The sequence below is a fragment of the Trachypithecus francoisi genome, unplaced genomic scaffold (genome assembly GCF_009764315.1).
Source record: "Trachypithecus francoisi isolate TF-2019V2 unplaced genomic scaffold, Tfra_2.0 Lachesis_group20, whole genome shotgun sequence".
In the NCBI taxonomy this organism is placed as follows: Eukaryota; Metazoa; Chordata; class Mammalia; order Primates; family Cercopithecidae; genus Trachypithecus; species Trachypithecus francoisi.
This window is the reverse complement of record NW_022681466.1, coordinates 68,338,019-68,357,302: the sequence shown is the minus strand read 5'-3', so window position 1 is coordinate 68,357,302 and position 19,284 is coordinate 68,338,019. Positions and strand designations below refer to the sequence as shown.

The following is a 19,284-nucleotide window of genomic DNA, read 5'->3' as shown; positions in this document are numbered from 1 at the left end:
TGTTTAGCAGCATCCCTATTGTCTAGATTCCACTAGAATTCCAGGAGCATTCCCTGAGTTGTGACCGTCAAAAATGTCTCCAGGCATTGTCAAATAGCCAAACTGGATACCTTCACTTGAGAACCACTGCTCTAAGGCTGGGGGTGGTGGCTCACACCTGTAATTCCAGCTCTTTGGGAGGCTGAGGTAGGTGGATCACCTGAGGTCAGGAGTTCAAGACCAGTCTGGCCAACATGGTGAAACCTCGTCTCTACTAAAAATACAAAAATTAGCCGGGAGTGGTGGCACATGCCTGTAATGCCAGCTTCTCGGGAGGCTGAGGCAGGAGAATCGCTTCAACCTGGGAGGCGGAGGTTGCAGTGAGCAGAGATCACGCCACTGCACTCCAGTCTGGGCAACAAGAGTGAAACTCTGTCTCAAAAAAAAAAAAAAAAACCAACAACAACAAAAAAAGAAAATCACTGCTCTAAATAAATATATAGAGTACACACACACACACACACACTCTCCCCCACCTCCAACTGGGAACACCTGGGAGCAGTGACACCCTGTTAGCAATGAACCCATCTAGTGCTCAAACCTTCATTCCTAAATACTACCCTCTACCAGAAGGAATGAGGTCACCTTAGAGAAATGGCTGATTCTAGGGCTAGGGGAGGGAGAACTTAAGAAGTGCCTGAAGGCCGGGTGCGGTGGCTCAAGCCTGTAATCCCAGCACTTTGGGAGGCCGAGACGGGCGGATCACGAGGTCAGGAGATCGAGACCATCCTGGCTAACACGGTGAAACCCCGTCTCTACTAAAAATACAAAAAGCTAGCTGGGCGAGGTGGCGGGCGCCTGTAGTCCCAGCTACTCGGGAGGCTGAGGCAGGAGAATGGCGTGAACCCGGGAGGCGGAGCTTGCAGTGAGCTGAGATCCGGCCACTGCATTCCAGCCTGGGCGACAGAGCGAGGCTCCGTCTCAAAAAAAAAAAAAAAAAAAAAAGAAGTGCCTGAAATGACGGGGGTATGTCAAAAGGACACAGAAGTCAGCCTGAATGGGCTCCCACTGGTCAAAATAAGTAATTAGAATAATGGATTACGGCTCATGGAGTAAAACAGGAAATCGTGAACCCATACTGATATAACTAACTAAATAAACTGTTTGATGAGAAACAGGATATTTACATAGTTACAAAGACTCTCCCCACTAAATATTTACTAATAACAAAAGGGGAAAGATTATGGTGGAAAAGGCTAACGGACACCACTTAATCCAGTGATCAAAGCAAACATATCAGTAATGAAATATGTCAAAACTGTGTTCTACCTGACAGGCCGCAATGGGAATGCAACATCTCATCTGCGATTTTCCTGCCCAAGAGGCAAAGCCTGAATCTAATTATGAGGAAACATCTGATAACTCCAACCCCAAAGAGGAGGACATTCCACACAATAAGTGGCCTGTAATCTTCAAAAGCATCATGATCATGAAAGAAAAGACTGATAACTGTCAAAGACCAGAGATGATTAAAAGACATGACAACAAAATGCTACACATTCTTCTTCTTCTTTTTTTTTTTTTAAGAGACAGAGTCTCACTCTGTTGCCCAGACTGGAATGCAGAGGTGCAACCTTGGCTGCTATGACCTCGACCTCCTGGGCTCGAGTGATCCTCCCGCCTCAGCCTCCCAAGTAGCTGAGACTATAGGTGTGTGCCACCATGCCTGGTTAATTTTTCTATTTTTTGTAGAGATAGGGTCTTGCTATGTTTCCCAGGCTGGTCTCGAACCTCTGGGTTCAAGCAATCCTCCTACCTTGGTCTCCCAAAGTGCTGGGATTACAGATTCAAGGCACTGTGCCTGGCCTATACATTAATTCTGATCCTCCTGCCATAAAAGACACTTTTGGAGCAACTAGTGAAACTTGAATAGGGAGTAAGCGTTAGATGGTAGCAATGTACTGATGTTAATTTCTCTGACTTTGATGACTGCTGTCCGGTTACGTATGAGAATCTCCTCGTTTGTAGATAACACACACTAATGTATTTAGGAGTAATGTGGCATGAACTTGGCAACTTGCAGGCACAAAATTATTTGTATAGTACTTTTAACTTTTATATAAGTTTGTAATTATTTCTAAATTCGAGAGGATATGGAGCAAATAAAACTTTCATACGCTGCCGTGGGCGTGTGAACCAGTAAAAACATTGCAGAAACTGTTTGACAGGGAGTGTGAACTGGTACAAAAACATTGCAGAAACTGTTTGGCAGGGAGTGTGAACTGGTACAAACATTGCAGAAACTGTTTGGCAGGGAGTGTGAACTGGTACAAAAACATTGCAGAAACTGGCAGGGAGTGCGAACTGGTACAAACATTGCAGAAACTGTTTGGCAGGGAGTGTGAACTGGTACAAAAACATTGCAGAAACTGGCAGGGAGTGCGAACTGGTACAAACATTGCAGAAACTGTTTGGCAGGGAGTGTGAACCGGTACAAACATTGCAGAAACTGTTTGGCAGGGAGCGTGAACCGGTACAAACATTGCAGAAACTGTTTGGCAGGGAGTGTGAACCGGTACAAACATTGCAGAAACTGTTTGGCAGGGAGTGTGAACTGGTACAAACATTCAGAAACTGTTTGGCAGGGAGTGTGAACTGGTATAAACAGGGCAAAAACTATCTGGTAGGGAGTGTGAACCGATACAAACATTGTAGCAACTGTCTGGCAGGCCAAGTTCGGCCTGCATACAGATGCTCATCAAAAGCCACAGACAGGTGAGCTCATAGTACTGTCTGGAGTAATTTCCAGTTTGGAAACACTCAACGATAGTAAAGTGAACTTTAAAATTATGGTATATTCATACAACGGAATTCTGGATAACAGGGAAAATGAATAAAGGAAACTAATCACAATAACATGGATGCATCTCACAAACATAACATTGAGCAGAAGAAGCCAGACACAGGCCGGGCGCAACGGCTCACACCTGTCATCCCAGCACTTTGGGAGGCCAAGGTGGGTGGATCACTGGAGGCCAGGAGTTCAAGACCAGCCTGGCCAACACAGTAAAACCCTGCCTCTACTAAAAATATAAACATTAGCTGGGTGTGGTGGCACATGCCTATAGTCCCAGCTACTTCGGAGGCTGAGTCACAATAAATCACTTCAACCCGGGAGATGGAGGTTGCGGTGAGCCAAGACTGCACCACTGCACTCCAGCCTGGGCAACAGAGCAAGACTGTCAAAAAAAAAACAACAAAAAAACGCCAAGCAAGAGGAATGCAGCAACTTACTCCAGCTATACAAAGTTTCAAAACAAGCAAAAACTAACCTATGGTGACAGATGTCTTTTTATTACTGAGTTGCAAGAGTTCTTTATATATTCATTATAGGACTCTATCTAGGCACTTTTTACACTAAAATAAAACTAGTAACTTGCCCTCCAAAGTGCCTGCTAAAAAAAAAAAAAAGATAATCAGGGGAAAATAACTTCAGTGGTGATTTTTAAAAGTCAACTTAATGAAATCTCTCAGAACAAGAGATAAACATGAAAAATATGACCAAACTGAAAATAAGATGGAGGGTAGATTCAAGGGGTCCATCCTGGCCAGGCGCAGTGGCTCACGCCTGTAATCCCAGCACTCTGGGAGGCCGAGGTGGGCAGACCGCTTGAGCTTGGCAGTTCTAGACCAGCCTGGCCAACATACTGAAACCCTACCTCTACTAAAAAAAAAAAAAAAAAAAAAAACACAAAAATCAACTGGGTGTGGTGGCATGCACCTGTAATCCCAGCTACTTGGGGGGCTGAGGCACAAGAATCACTTGAAACCAGGAGGTGTAGGTTGCAGTGAGCTGAGATCATACCACTGAACTCCACCCTTGAGGACAGAGTGAGACTCTCTCTCAAAAAAAAAAAAAAAAAAAGGTTCACCCTGCATCCAGGAGATGCAAACGGGGCAGATACAGAAGCAAAGCCAAACAATGGCAGAAAGGCATTTCCTTAGCTGAAGTAAAAATGGAGTTTTTTGTTTTTTTTTTTTTTAAATCAGAAAAGCAAATGATGCTGGGAAGGAACATAGAAAGACAACATTTTTTTTTTTTTTTTTTTTTTTTTTGAGATGGAGTCTCTCTCTGTCGCCCAGGCTGGAGTGCAGTGGAGCGATCTTGGCTCTCTGCAAGCTCCGCCTCCTGGGTTCACACCATTCTCCTGCCTCAGCCTCCCGAGTAGCTGGGACTACAGGTGCCGCCACCGCACCCAGCTAATTTTTTTGTATTTTTAGTAGAGATGGAGTTTTACCATGTTAGCGAGGATGGTCTCCATCTCCTGACCTCATGATCTGTCTGCCTTGGCCTCCCAAAGTGCTAGGATTACAGGCGTGAGCCACCGCACCCGGCTGAGAACGTCTTTTTAAAAATTATTTTACAAAACCTTTCTCATAGAGAAAGGTTTATTTTAACACGGTCTAATGAAATGTCTGAATTCCAAGGGTAAAAAAAAGAAAATATTTAGGCAAAAAAATCAGTTGATATCATGTTAATATTGGACTTCTCATCGGTCGTTCTAGATGGTGGAAGACTATGCAGCAATGTTGCAGGGGTCTGGAGGAAAAAGACTGTGTCCCTGTAATTCCACACCCAGACTGTCTTCCCATCTTTACATGTAGCCTTTCCTCAAAAAGTATTTGAGGAAGTATTTTAGCACAACAAAAAATGAATTGGAGTAAATAATTCAGAAGGAAGAAATAGTAACTAATAAATAATGTGCAGCCAACACTGTAACTATCAATACTTAATTACCATATGGTCTAAAATTCTAAAAGTAGTTTGAGAGAGGCAAAATTCAAAAGATACAACACAAAACTCCAAAGCAGCCAACTAACCAAATGATCCAGAGCTAAAATTATAGATAATTTGCATACTTGGGATATGATGAGGGAAATAGAAAAGCATCTCAACTTGTCAAGGAATAAAGGGTCTCATTTTGTTTGGAAGAGAAGGTAAAAAGGTTACACTGTTAAATAAGAGAGAAATACAGGCTGAAAAAAGTGGGTAAAAAGATAACTATAAGCATGTTTCTATAAGAAATACGATACAGACTTCATGAATGATTACAAAAAGGAGGAGAAAATAACTTAGGAAGGGGCAGGGAAATATGTGCATTGGAGGAGGGCTGGGATGGGGACAGTTGGCTGGCATAGAGTAGTTAACCAGGTAATCCCAATACAAGTAAGCTGGCTGCCGGCCGGGTGCAGTGGCTCACGCCCATAATCCCAGCACTTTGGGAGACCGAGGTGGGTGGATCACGAGGTCAGGAGATAGAGACCACCCTGGCTAACACGGTGAAACCCCGTCTCTACTAAGAATACAAAAAATCAGCCGGGCACGGTGGCGGGCGCCTGTAGTCCCACCTACTCGGGAGGCTGAGGCAGGAGAATGGCGTGAACCTGGGAGGCGGAGTTTGCAGTGAGCTGAGATCACGCCACTGCACCTCAGCCTGGGCGACAGAGCGAGACTCCGTCTCAAAGAAAAAAAAAAAAAAAAAGATGAGACCCAGTCAGGAAAAGTTCACTCTTAGAGTGAAATTGGTCAAATCAACATAAAAAGGCTAAGAGCCGATTGCAGAAGGGCCCCCCCGAGATGGCTGCTCAGCGTGCTGCCCAGTGAGCTACGGAAAAGGTGCAGCTCTAACCGACACAGAGGCAGCTACAGTTAGCAGAAATCAGTCATGGCTATTAGGAGAGAAGAAAGGCTTGGGCTGACGCGCCTGCTCACCCTCCAAAGGTTGGGGAGGGAAGGCAAAGACCAGGAGAGCGACTGCGCTGTCCAAGCCTGAGGGTGCTGATTTCAGAGGTGAATTACCAGCTACCTACACAGGTGTGGCTAATTCATCCAGGTGACTAGAAACACGTCTTCAAAATATCCTGTTCTCCTCATTCTAGTTCCACATGCACCATACAACCTTCTGAGCCACAGTGTGGTCTTCTGGAGGGGTTTCCACACCAAGAGGGAACACATACTGATTTTCTGCCAGACACATACCCCTGTGAATTGTGACTGACTTACAAACCAGCCTCAACTCCCATGTAAAAGTTGACTCCTCTGAGTCTGAGCATCTCCAGGCAAACTGCTAGAACAAAAGTCCTTGGACTCAAAACTCTGAGGACCAAACCTTGGGTCCTGTGGGCACCTTCCCTTCCCCAAAGCCCTGCCAGCTTGCAAAATCCTGTTTCAGCAGCCTGCTAGCTTTGTCTGACTCCTCTCTGTTTACTAGAAAAAGCGGGAGACCACTGTAAAGATTGCCAGCTATTCCTAAATTAATAAATAAATTCACTATCAGCTCAGTGAAAAAGCTAACAGGATCTTTTCTTTAATATGATAAAAATGACACTGAAGTTCACAGGAACAATCTAGAAAATTATGAAAAAGAATAATGAAGGCATATCTAAACCGTCCAGAGTCTTTAAGATGTCAATGTTTTGAAAGTTTAAAAACAGGCAAGGGAAGCAGATTAAAGACAAAGTCAGCATGACATCTAAATACAACGGAATTTTTAAGTGGATCTTGATTTAAAAAATAAAAAAAAAAACAACCTATAAAGCACATTTTGGGGATAATTGGGAATATCTGTATTTAGGCCATATGTATAAAACTATTCTATCAACGTTAAAAATTTTCAGCATAATCGTGACACGGTGGTTATATAGGAGAATGTACTTTAAGGAGAGAAGTATTGAGGATGAAGTGTCAATGATGGCTTCAACTCATTTTCAAAAGTTCAGGAAAAAATATAAACAGAGATAAAGCAAAATATTAACAACTGGTGAATCTAGGTGAAGATCTTCATTCATTATTCTTTGAAGTTTTCTGTGAGCTTAAAACTTTTCAAAATAAAAAGGTAGAAAAAGTCATTATAAGCATTATATAAATATATTGTTTTATACACACACACATATATTTACAAAATATAAAAAGGGTCAGAAGAAAATAATTATAACTTCTAATCCTACCCTTAAGGATACAGAGATGATTGTCATGATTTGTTTCAGTATATGGCTTTCCAAAACTTTTTTCTGTGCATACCATCGCCCCCTCTTTCAAAAATAAATTGCCCTTACCGACTTTAAGGGAGGTAACATGGCTGCTAGTAATCCCAAAATCCTCTTCTGGGAACACTCAGCAAACACTTGCTCAGGGCTTGGAGTAACTGCTTTTTCCTCTCTGGGCTTCTGAGATGACGCTTCGGAATCTTCAGCATCTAAGCAGTAAAACAAACTTTCATAATTTGCCTGGGTCTCTAATGCATGAAGAGGCAAGTAAACCACTGCACTGTCCCCTACGCTGCTACAGAACAAAGCTGGAATTTTATTCATTTATTTTTTAAATTTGAGAGGGAGTCTCGCTATCACCCAGGCTGGAGTGCAATGGTTTGATCTCGGCTCACTGCAACCTCCACCTCCCGGGTTCAAGCCATTCTCCTACCTCAGCCTCCCGAGTAGCTGGGATTACAGGCGTGTGCCACCTTGCCCAGCTAATTTTTGTATTTCTAGTAGAGACAGGGTTTCACCATGTTGGCCAGGCTGGTCTTGAACTCTTGACCTCAAGTGATCCACCCGCCTCAGCCTCGCAAAGTGCTGGGATTACAGGCGTGAGCCACCGCGCCCGGCCTAAAGCTGGGATTTTAAAAGCCTATGGTTGGGCATGTCTACACTCAGCTGTTTCCTTCTCCAGGAGGCCTGAGCCCTGTTTAAAAGAAAGCCTGTCCTTCCCCAGCTCTCTCAACCTCGCCCTCCCCATTTCCCTGAGCCTGCTCTGCTGTGCTCACAGTTCATCTTTTCACATTCCAAATAATTTATATTTATTGTTTACTGCCTGCCTTCCTTCAGATTTTTGTTTCTTTCAGTGATGCATCTCAAGCACCTAGAGATGTTTCTGGAGCATGGCAGGTACTTAATACTTGACGAATGAATAAACTGCCTATGGAACAGGATGCTGATCCTCAGGGGACTTAGACTCCGGTGAATTTTGGTGATGTGGACTGAGGTGGAGTGTCAGAGTGTTTTCTGGAACTCAGAATTATACACACTGCATAGATGAGCATCAGACAGAGAGGGCAGAATGCCAGGTGCTCATCCCACCATCACAGAGCAGGAAGGTGGGGAAGATCCTGCACTCCTGGGCCACCATAAGGAGGAGGCTGGGACTCCCCTCCAGTCTCCTGAGCCCACAGCATGCTCCTCAATCCTCCTAAGCCAGCTCTGGCCTTGCTGCTGCTATCCTCTGGCAGTGTCTCTCCTTTATCATCCTCTAGTGTTCCACACCACGCCCACACACCTGCCGAGAGGGGCTTCTTCACTTTGGGGCCTTTGCTCATGTTGTCCTTTCTTCTCTGAATGCCCATCCCCAACGCAGATCCTAGCACATTCAAGGTCCCCTAGATCTCTCCCCCTGTCAAGCTTTATGAGGATACAGTCTGCCCCAGAGAGACACCAATCACTGTTAACACCCACTTGCACCTCATTCCGCCTCGAATTAGTTACTTGCACCTTTGTCTTAAGCCCTCCTAGAATGTGAGCTCCATGAGGGCAGGAACCACGTGTCTGTCTGTCTGATTCGGTCCCTGTTTCATCCCCAAGGTCTAGCACAGTGCTTGGCATATAGAAGGCACTTAGTAAATACAGGAAATAAATAAGGTAGGAAAGCAGTCAAAGTGAAGAAAGATGATGTTCGAAGTGTCTTCAGCACCACCTGAACAGAACTGAGAAACCACGCACCTCTGGCGTCTAGCCAATGTCAAGCTGTGTGCCACAAACAGCTCAGGGATGGGTATATGTGCATTTTAAGATGAAAGAGATCACGATAATGGTCAAAGAGTCGTTACCTGGAAGTCCTTTAGGTGTGCTAGCATCTGCAGGTGAATCTGAAATCTGGGTCTGGCATGAAGGATCCTTTGTTAATGATACACCTTTATCTGCCTTATCTCTCTGCTTGAAATCTACGGGTCTGACTTCCTCATGAACAGCTCTCTTTCCCTAAAAAAACAAAAGTGTAAAGGAATTAAGGTTTCTTGTAACAGAGTTTGCTCCATGATTATGATAACTTTTTCATGATTAGCCAGTCTTCACAGACTAAAAAACTTTTGAATGCCATTAGAAAATGCCACTCATTTCTTTTCTCGTGTGTTTTTTTGAGTTAAGAGTCTTGCTCTATCACCAGACTAGAGTGCGGTGGCGCAATCTTGGCTCACTGCAACCTCCACCTTCCAGGTTCAGGCGATCCTCCCGCCTTAGCCTCCCGAGTAGCTGGGACTACAGGCATGTGCCACCACGCCCAGCTAATTTTTGTACTTTTAGTAGAGACGGGGTTTCACCATGTTGGCCAGGATGGTTTCAATCTCTTGACCTCATTATCTGCCCATTTTGTCCTCTTAAAGTGCTGGGATTACAGGCGTGAGCTACCACGCCTGGCCTGTGACACTCATTTCTTACGATAAACCTATATTCTAATTAAGACAGTAACCATTGGGCCAGGCGTGATGGCTTATGCCTGTAATTCCAGCACTTTGGGAGGCCAAGGCAGGCAGATCCCTTTAAGTCAGGAGTTCAAGACCAGCCTGGCCAACATGGTGAAACCCCATCTCTACTAAAAATACAAAAATTAGCTGGGCGTGGTGGCACGCGCCTGTAGTCCCAGCTACTCGGGAGGCTAAGGCAGGAGAATCGCTTCAACCCAGGAGGAGGAGGTTGTAATGAGCCGAGATTGCGACGACTGCACTGCAGCCTGGGTGACAGAGCAAGACTCTGTCTCAAAAAAAATAAGATAGTAACCATTGCATTGCATCTCCCATCTTCCAAATGTCCCTCTGTCAGAGCCTGCAGTCCTGTAAGAAACAGCTCTATGAAAAACCTCTCATACATTCGATTTCACTTTCAGAAACTAAGTGCGGAAAGTTGTTTCCTGAGGAAAAAGACAAAGCTGTGAAATTCTTTTTCTTTTGACTCTGTAAGTATAAAAAGCTGTGACTTCCCTTCTAGTACACTCTGGTGACTATCGTTAATGTACTTCGTTTTCTTCAGTATGAAAACCAAACAAATCTTTATTTAGAGAACTACAAAATTCTTGATATCTAACATTATCCTTAATATGATGAAGATAAGACTACATCAATTCTATAGCCTAGAAATATGACATTGTTTTCACTGCCGTAGATGAAGCTATTTTACTGCTGTAGAAACTGGCGTTCTGTGGGCTATGGGACAGAGCTGTGGGTTGTGTATATTTCCTCTCGTAGTTTTATATAGAATTTGCCTTTGTTAATTAACATGGAAGGTGTACAGAAAGCCAACCATACTTGTCACTCCATCAAACAAAACCGGATGCTACTCCTAAACCTAACTACTCATACCCTCTCTACCAGGTTCTAGCATTCTTTCCTAGCTCTTTTTCATTTTTTTTGAGATGGAGACTCGCTCTGTCACCCATGCTGGAGTATACTGGCGCCATCTCGGGTCACTGGAAGCCCTGCCTCCTGGGTTCACGCCATTCTCCTGCCTCAGCCTCCCGAGTAGCTGGGACTACAGGCGCCGCCACCACACCCAGCTAATTTTTTGTATTTTTAGTAGAGACGAGGTTTCACCATGTTAGCCAGGATGGTCTCGATCTCCTGACCTTGTGATCCCCCTGACTCGGCCTCCCAAAGGGCTGGGATTACAGGCATGAGCCACCGTGCCCAGCCTCTTTATTTTAAAAAACAGAATAAACACACCTTTGGTGCCCTTTTGAGAATCCCATTTTGGCAATGAGACTTGTTAAACGGGCCCTCCATGGAGGTGGGAAACTTTTCTGGAATCAGGAGTCTAGCGGTGAGCTGCCCGGATGGGCCAGGTGACAGTCGTCAGCTGCATTTCCTGAGCAGTCACTCAGCATCCCCCAGTGATTGGCTGCACTCTCGGGACCCTCAGGGTGCCTTTCCCTATCGTTACACAGGCTTATGTGTGGAACTGTGGCTACATGAGGAGTCTTCGGTGCATGGTGGAGGCACCCCAGCTTCATGTCGGAGAAGGCCAAACGTGACTTTCACTCTTTGGGGCCACAGGTAGAGTGTTATGCAACATCAAACATTCAGGAGGAGGCATGCTGTCTCCCAGGGGTACCTAACTCATCCTCCCCTCTCTGCATATGTAACCTCAACATCCATCCTACCTTCAACCTCTTGCTGAGGAAAATATGACTATAAGACTGTCCTAAAGAGAGGAATGAAACTGGGAGAGCTACTTGCTTTGTTAAATGTACCCTCTGAAAAGACCTGATACCATACTCCCTGTACCATGTGTCACTTGTGAAGACAATATAATTCCGAAGTTCTGGCAAATGACTTATCTTTTTTCCTGTTATCACAGGACACTGTAGACAGAATCTTTTGGATAATGCCTCTGGCTAAGGTTGGTTTCTCAGTTGTTCAAAACAAGAAGTATCTCTAGTCACTGGAGGGAGAAAGGGTACATACCCTTACCAGGGCCCTGGGGCTGCTTAGAAGCAAGTGAGAATTGAAAAACAGTGATCTGTCCTAGAAGCCCCAATGGGATATGGTCCTTACGGCCACTGTAGTGGCAACACTAAGGTTCAGTTGTGGGGACAGTGCTGGAAACTGCTTGTGGCCTTACTAGAAGACTAAAATGCTGAGCCAGAGGCAGGATATCCTGGCTGCACCTGGCTGCTGGTGGGAAGGGGACCCAAAAGGTGGGAATGGTTCAAGAACAAAAACAATGCCCTGGGACCTCTTTGGAAAAACTCCCATTTCAATCCCGAGGCAGGGAAGGCCTAAAACGAGCCTGAAACATCTTTCTCTATTAAAAATTAAGGAAGTGTGCAAAAAATAATGGCAACATATCAAAAGAACACAAAATCCAGGGAGGGGTAGTTTCCACTGCCCAAACATGGGACAATTTGAGCATCGAAATAAATAATGGGTTGGCCACAGTGGCTCAGGCCTGTAATCCTAGCACTTTGGGAGGCTGAGGCAGACGGATTGCTTGAGTCCAGGAGTTGGAGACCAGTCGGGTAATGTGGCAAAACCCCATCCCTACAAAAACTACAAAAATTAGCTGGCGTGATGGCGGGCACCTGCAGTCCCAGTTACTTGAGAGGCTGAGGCGGGAGGATCGTTGGGAATCCAGGAGGTGGAGGTTGCAGTGAGCCGAGATCACACCACTGCACTCCAGCCTGGGCAACAGAGTGACACCCTGCCTTAGAAAAAAAACAAAAACAACAACCAAAAAAAACAAACAAGAAAAGTGGCCGGGCACGGTGGCTCACGCCTGTAATCCCAGCACTTTGGGAGGCTGAGGCGGGCAGATCATAAGGTCAGGAGATCGAGACCATCCTGGCTAACATGGTGAAACCCCGTCTCTACTAAAAATGTAAAAAATTAGCTGGGCATGGTGGCGGGCACCTGTAATCCCAGCTACTCAGGAGGCTGAGGTGGGAGGATCATTGGCGCCCAGGAGGCAGAGGCTGCAGTGAGTCAACATCATACCATCACACCACTGCCTGGGCAACACAGTGAGACCCTGCCTCAAAAAAAAAAAAAAAAAAAACAAGAAAAGTAACAGATTTTCATCCATTGAATAAAAGAAAACATAAAAAACCCCGTGAGTCCATTCTGATATAAATAAAAGTATAAATGGGGAAGCACAGTGCTTATGGGTGGCAGGTTAGTTGTAAGATGCTGAGAGCTCATGAGAAGATGCAAATATGCCCAGGCTCAAAGGTGAGGACTACTGATTCATCCCGTTTCTCCTAAAAACGTTCTCTTTGTTCCCATCATACTCCATGGGTAGTTCAAGTGCCACCTACAGAAGGGGTTTCATGGAAAAAATGTGGACGGTTGAGAGACAGGCTTGATGATTATGTGGCCTGTCTCCTACTGACTCTCTGACTGAATGGAAATAATAAAAATGTTCACGTTTCTGCTGGCCTGTTTTGCTTTTGTATGCCTCCCCATGACAACAGGATACTGGTGAGCTACAACCACCAGACAGGGGAATCCTTGAACTAGCAACCTGACAGACAGAGGACAGCAACATCAGTGACCCCTGTGGCAGTCAAGGGCCTTTTCAGCAGAAACTCAAGCTCTGGAGGCAGCATCATAGAAACAACGGGGTGCTCTTCCATAAAACATGTTTAGGTTATCACAGGTTATACCTGGATCCAGAAAGGCTTTTCTGTTTATGCAACTATGTGTAAATTACTGGGTCTACCTGGTAAACAGTAAGCATTCAGTAACACCTAATTGTTGACTGAATATAGATATAGCTACACAGACACAGTATATACCATGGGCTAGGAATGAATTTCTTTCTTCTTCTTCTTTTTTTTTTGAGACGGAGTCTTGTTCTGTTGCCCAGGCTGCAGTGTAGTGGCGCCACCTCGGCTCATTGCAACCTCCGCCTCCTGGGTTCAAGCGAATCCCTGCCTCCTGAGTAGCTGGGACTACAGGCACATGACACCAGCCCAGCTAATTTTGTTGTTGTTGCTGTATTTTTACTAGAGACAGGGTAATCCCATCACTTCGGAAAAAATGTGGACGGCAGATCACTTGAGCCCAGGAGTTCAAGACCACCCTGGGCAACATGGCCAAACCCTGACTCTACAAAAAACACAAAAATTAGCCAGGCATGGTGACATATGCCTGTGGCCCCAGGTACTCAGAAGGATGAGGTGGGAGGACCGCTTCAGCCTGGGGAGGTCAAGGCTGCAGTGAGCTGAGATCATACCACTGTACTCCAGCCTGGGAGACAGAGTGAGACCCTGTCTCAAAAAAAAAAAAAAAAAAAAAGGAAAAGAAAAGAAAACAAACACTGGAGAGATTGTAATAACACGCCCAAGGTTTGCTGGAGCAGGCATCTGAATCCAGCAGTCTGGGTTAGGAGTCTGTGCTCTTAACCTCTCTGCTATGCTACACTGAGTGCATGGCTCTCTCTAGAGTTCAACGTGTAATTCTGTGTAGTAGAGAATCGTCATTTACATTGTCTGCTTCTGACAGCTCAGCATTCTGCAAGGTTTTCTTCTCTAGCTGCTCCTCTGATGCTTGGGTGGGCGCAGTGACTGGTACGGCCTGATCTTCTGGGGTAGAGTCACCATCTGGCAATATACCAAGCAGAGCTAGAGCTTTAAGACCTATATGGGAAGCAAGTAAGAGAATGGTTAGAAGTTTTATAACGAGAGTTATTTTCAGCAAGTGCCGTAAGTTACTTTGCCATTATATAGAAATAGATAAATGAGTTCTGCACAAACCAAATCCTAGAGTACTCAACATGAACATCCCTTGCTACCTAAATCTACTCAGCTCCTCATCTCAGATAGTGAGAGGCGGAATAGAAAGGGATACCTGCACTTTATTAACAGAAGAAAAAACATATAACAGGATTGTCTATTTAGAAAATTACCAACATTATACTTTTATAGTCGCCCCACACAACCAGACTGCTGAATTCCCACTGGCAAATGGGTAAGGGAATTGCTCTAAGGTGCTGGCATGACCCATCTGCTTTCTAACACAGGTCTGGTTCCCTAATGTTGACTCAAATGGGGATGCCATTATCTGAAGGAACTTAGATGTCTCCAAGGTTTAATTTTCAACTTGTTTTCTTCCCACCACTCCTTAGTCAAGTCAGATTCATGTCGATATATTGCTGAACTATTTTACTCATAAACGGCTCTTACCTAGAATACAGTTGTGTGGCAGCAGACTCACACTCCATGTTACAAAGTATGGATTCTTTCAGTAAAGTTTGATCGATTCAAATATTAGATTGCATCCACAGATACAAACAGTTTTAATTATTATTTAAAATTAATTTGAGGTATTAATTAGTATTAGTTTCAGAGAAAACAAATGTTACTTCAATGCCAACATTTCTCTAAAATCCATCGGGGAACTTAAAATTAAGTTCCAAACCAGGGTAAGCACCTTTAGTGGAAAACTGGATTTTGTCACCTGTAAACTAAGCTTAGTATTTTACATCTGCCAAGGCTTTTTTTCACCAGCAACTGAGGGCTGGTTTTGGTTTCTGGGCATGGGGAAGTCACCTTTTCCCTGGTGAGCCTTCATCAGACAGTCCCCGACGAGCTGCATGCACTGGCTCCGCAAGGTGGTGGCACTGCTGCGGGTCTGGGGGTCCAGCTTCTCCCCATCCACATCCTCTGCACTGGTCAGGTGGGCGCTATAGAGAGCCAGGGCAGCAAAGAGCAGCCAGGAGTAGTTATGGATATATGGCTGGATGAGCCTCTGCCGGTCACTGATCCGAATGGTTACCATTGGGTGGGCTGTGATGCTGTGGGTAGGCAAATGGCTGCAAAGGCAAGACACATTTAAATCTTACAAGCCTCCAAAAGCTTATGAGGCTCCAAACAGGAGCACAGGGCCTCAGGGGAGCATGTGGTCGCAACTGGGCATTAGTCACCTCTAGGATGCGGTTACTGAAAATGTAAAGAAAGGTGTGGGCCCTCTCCCCAGAAAAATGAAGAAACAAACACAGGACATACCTTTCAGGGTTTCACGATCCCCAGAGATTGTCTGTGGAAATTGGGCTAAGGAAGAATTGTTTATTGTGATTTTGGAAGGTGTGGTAATAGCATTTTGGTAATGTGAAAAAAACCCATAATTTTTAAAAGAGGGTATAAAGTACGTAGGAAGGAAATAATTTAAGGCCTGGAATTTGCTCGCTTTATTTATTTATTTATTTATTTATTTGCTCGCTTTATTTATTTATTTATTTATGATGGAGTCTCGCTCTGTCGCCCAGGCTGGAGTGCAGTGGTGCAATCTCAGCTCACTGCAACCTCTGCATTTGCTCGCTTTATTTATTTATTTATTTATTTGCTCGCTTTATTTATTTATTTATTTATTTATGAATGATGGAGTCTCGCTCTGTCGCCCAGGCTGGAGTGCAGTGGTGCAATCTCAGCTCACTGCAACCTCTGCCTCCCAGGTTCAAGTGATTCTCATGTCTCAGCCTCCCAAGTAGCTGGGATTACAGGTGTCCGCCACCACACCCAGCTAATTTTTGTATTTTTAGTAAAAACGGGGTTTCTCCATGTTGGGCAGGCTGATCTCAAACTCCTGACCTCAAGTGATGTGCCCGCCTCAGCCTCTCAAAGTGCTGGGATTACAGGCATAAGCCACCATGCTCGGTCCTGGAATTGGCTTTAAAATACTCTAACATAGAAAAAAAAAAAAAAAGGAATAAACTAAGCACACATTACAAAATCTTCCTAACTGTTGAATCTGGGTAATGGGTACATGAAGGTTCACTGTGTTAGTCTCTTTACTTTTGGTTATGTTTAAATTTTTAATTAAAAAGTTTTTCTATAAAAAGAAAGAAGTTAAGCTGGGCACGGTGGCTCACGCCTGTAATCCCAGCACTTTGGGAGGCCGAGGTGGGTGGATCACAAGGTCAGGAGATCGAGACCATCTTGGCTAACATGGTGAAACTCCGTTTCTGCTAAAAATACAAAAAAATTAGCCGGGCACTTTGGCAGGTGCCTGTAGTCCCAGCTACTCGGGAGGCGGAGGCAGGAGAATGGCGTGAACCCGGGAGGCGGAGCTTGCAGTGAGCCGAGATCGCGCCACTGCACTCCAGCCTGGGTGATGAGCAAGACTCCGTCTCAAAAAAAAAAAAAAAAAAAAGAAAGAAGTCCCTTTTCAAGTGAAGGAACATGTAAAGAAAAGGCTTCGTGGTGACGGTCATCTGAGACATACCCGTAGGAGTATTTCTTTGCTGCGTAGCATCCATAGCAAAGATCAAAGTCATCGCAAACATTGCAATTCATCCTCCGGCCTATGATCAAACCCTGGCAGTGGTCACAGGTGAACTCCATGTTGACCATTTCATGGTCGTCTCCGTGGCCTTCAGGCTTCACCCCACCTGCGGAGAAACAAAGCCGTGTGAGCAGATAAGGCAGAGGGCTCCTAGACCGGCTGGTTTCCGAACCCAAAGCAATCCCAGCGCCAGGGCCGCTCCCAAGTGACTGCTCAGGGATACAGGGCCCACAGACATTCTCTGGAGACAGGGTGCTCTGCCTGGGTGGCTCGAGGCATATGAGTGAGATTCTTGGCACAGAATTTCTCGGCAATGGTACAGTGAGATCAAATATATTATCAGGACTGCTGTTTGGTGGAAACAAGTCCACAGGTTAATTTGTGAGCTGTCTCCTATGACCCCTCCACTAGCAAAGAACAAGGCTCTGTTGATGTATTCCTGTTAACAAGCACTGGGGACCGGTCAGGATATTTGCTCTTTTTTCACTCCAGAATCACAGATGAAAACAGACTTCCTAAATAAATAAATAAAGGGCCAGACGTTGTGGCTCACGCCTGTAATCCCAGCACTTTGGGAGGCTGAGGCAGGCGGATCACTTGCGTCTAAGAGTTCAAGACCAGCCTGTGCAATATGGTAAAACCTCATCTCCACTAAAAACACAAAAATTAGCCACATGTGGTGGTAGGCAACTGTACTCCCAGCTACTTGGGAGGCTGAAGCAGGAACATCACTTGAACCCAGGAGGCAGAAGTTGCAGTGAGCTGAGATGGCGCCACTGCACTCCAGCCTGAGTGACAGAGTGAGAGCTTGTCTCGAAGAAGAAAAAAAAAAAAAAAAAACCAGACCCAGACCCAGTGCGTGAGAGAATAACAGTCATGAAAGAGATGGACTGCACTGGTCTTCTCACACTAAGGCCCTTGGGCCCTTCTCACTCTAAGCTCTGTCATGGACCCTGCAGAATGCTCCTCGCGCCTGGCCCACTTCTGTTCATTCCCACTGCCACGAACCCAGCCCAGGCTCGCATGCCCGTGTGAATACTGTGACTGATTCCCTAAAGGAGACTCTTAACACAGATAGAACCACCTTCCTCTAGCATAGCTCAATAATACCGACTTCAAAAACCTTCCCCTAGGCCAGGCGCGGTGGCTCACGCCTGTAATCCCAGCACTTCAGGAGGCCAAGGTGGGCGGATCACGAAGTCAGGAAATCGAGACCATCCTGGCTAACACGGTGAAACCCCATCTCCACTAAAAAATACAAACAAATTAGCTGTGCGTGGCGGTGGGTGCCTGCAGTCCCAGTTACTCAGGAGGCTGAGGCAGGAGAATGGTGTGAACCTGGGAGGCGGAGCTTGCAGTGAGCTGAGATCTCACCACGGCACTCCAGCCTGGGTGACAGAAGGAGACTCCGTCTCAAAACAAAAACAAACACAAAAACAAACAAACAAAAACCAAAAAACCCTTCCCTGCTGTCTCTAGACTATTTAAACTCCTTAGCCTAGTATCTTGGGGTCCCACAGTCAGGGCCCACCTGTCTTAATCTAACACTTAGTCTGGCAAACACTTCAGCATGTCCATCTAAACTCACTACAGACACTCCTGTCCCAGGGTTTGCTACGTCCTTGGTGGTGACACCATCCCCAACGTTTCCTACACATCATCCAGTTCTAACTTTCTTCAAAGACCAGTTCTCATTCCACCTCCTTCACAAGCCTTCCCTGCAGCAATGCTGCTACTGTTTCTAAACTTCTCTAGAAACAATCTGTACCCTCATTTATAACTCAGCACACACATTCTTGTACTGGAATAGACATTCTGTGGATCTGTCCAGTCCTCCTGCTGGACTGTATGTAGATGGTTAGGGCAAGGGTTGTGTCTTTTACCACTGGGCCATGTACAAAAAGGCCACTCAGGTGTGCACTACAGTGGATCTGTTTCACCTCAGCACCTACAACTCAAGTGTATGAGAGGATTTTTGAAGCTTGTGTGTGTGTGTATGTGTGTATTTTGCTACATGTAAACACTGCATGATTCCGAAGCAAACACTATTTCCTGAAAACTCCATTGAACATACATACATTGGTCCCAAGTGTTTATTAAGTGGCTACACCCAGCACGATAGAAGAAGGACGACAGATTATTAGGGCTGTGGAGCTTTTTGTCTAGTTGAGGAGATAAGGCTCATGTTCACCAGGAAGTCAGAGAAGACACCACTGGGAAGTATTTCTATTGAGTACACTGAGAGTTTTTAAAAATGACAAGATCATAGAAATTAGAAATGACTATGACCTTTGGATATGGCATACTCAGTTCATGAAATTTACCTAGGAAGCAAGTTTTGCAGAGATCCATGTCGCTGCACTGCAGACACCGGTATCGATGCCAGGGGGCAATCTCATCACACCCATCACAAGAGATGTCCACATTTAACAGGTCACAGTAGCGAGCAATAAACATGTGCATCTGTAAGGCCAAACAAATACAA

General features: G+C 45.2%; 1 protein-coding gene across 4 annotated transcripts in view; it reads right to left on the bottom strand.

Moving 5' to 3' along the window:
* Window positions 1-19,284, bottom strand: part of ZZEF1 (zinc finger ZZ-type and EF-hand domain containing 1) — a 142,441-nt gene that overhangs the window by 32,939 nt on the left and 90,218 nt on the right. For all 4 annotated transcript variants that reach the window (XM_033185045.1, XM_033185047.1, XM_033185048.1 and 1 more), the window contains exons 34-39: window positions 19,124-19,262; window positions 16,740-16,905; window positions 15,068-15,330; window positions 14,004-14,155; window positions 8,859-9,009; window positions 7,096-7,235 (exon numbers count right to left, since the gene is read on the bottom strand). In XM_033185045.1, coding sequence (XP_033040936.1) covers window positions 7,096-7,235; window positions 8,859-9,009; window positions 14,004-14,155; window positions 15,068-15,330; window positions 16,740-16,905; window positions 19,124-19,262 — 1,011 coding nt within the window. The remainder of the gene's footprint in view (window positions 1-7,095; window positions 7,236-8,858; window positions 9,010-14,003; window positions 14,156-15,067; window positions 15,331-16,739; window positions 16,906-19,123; window positions 19,263-19,284) is intronic.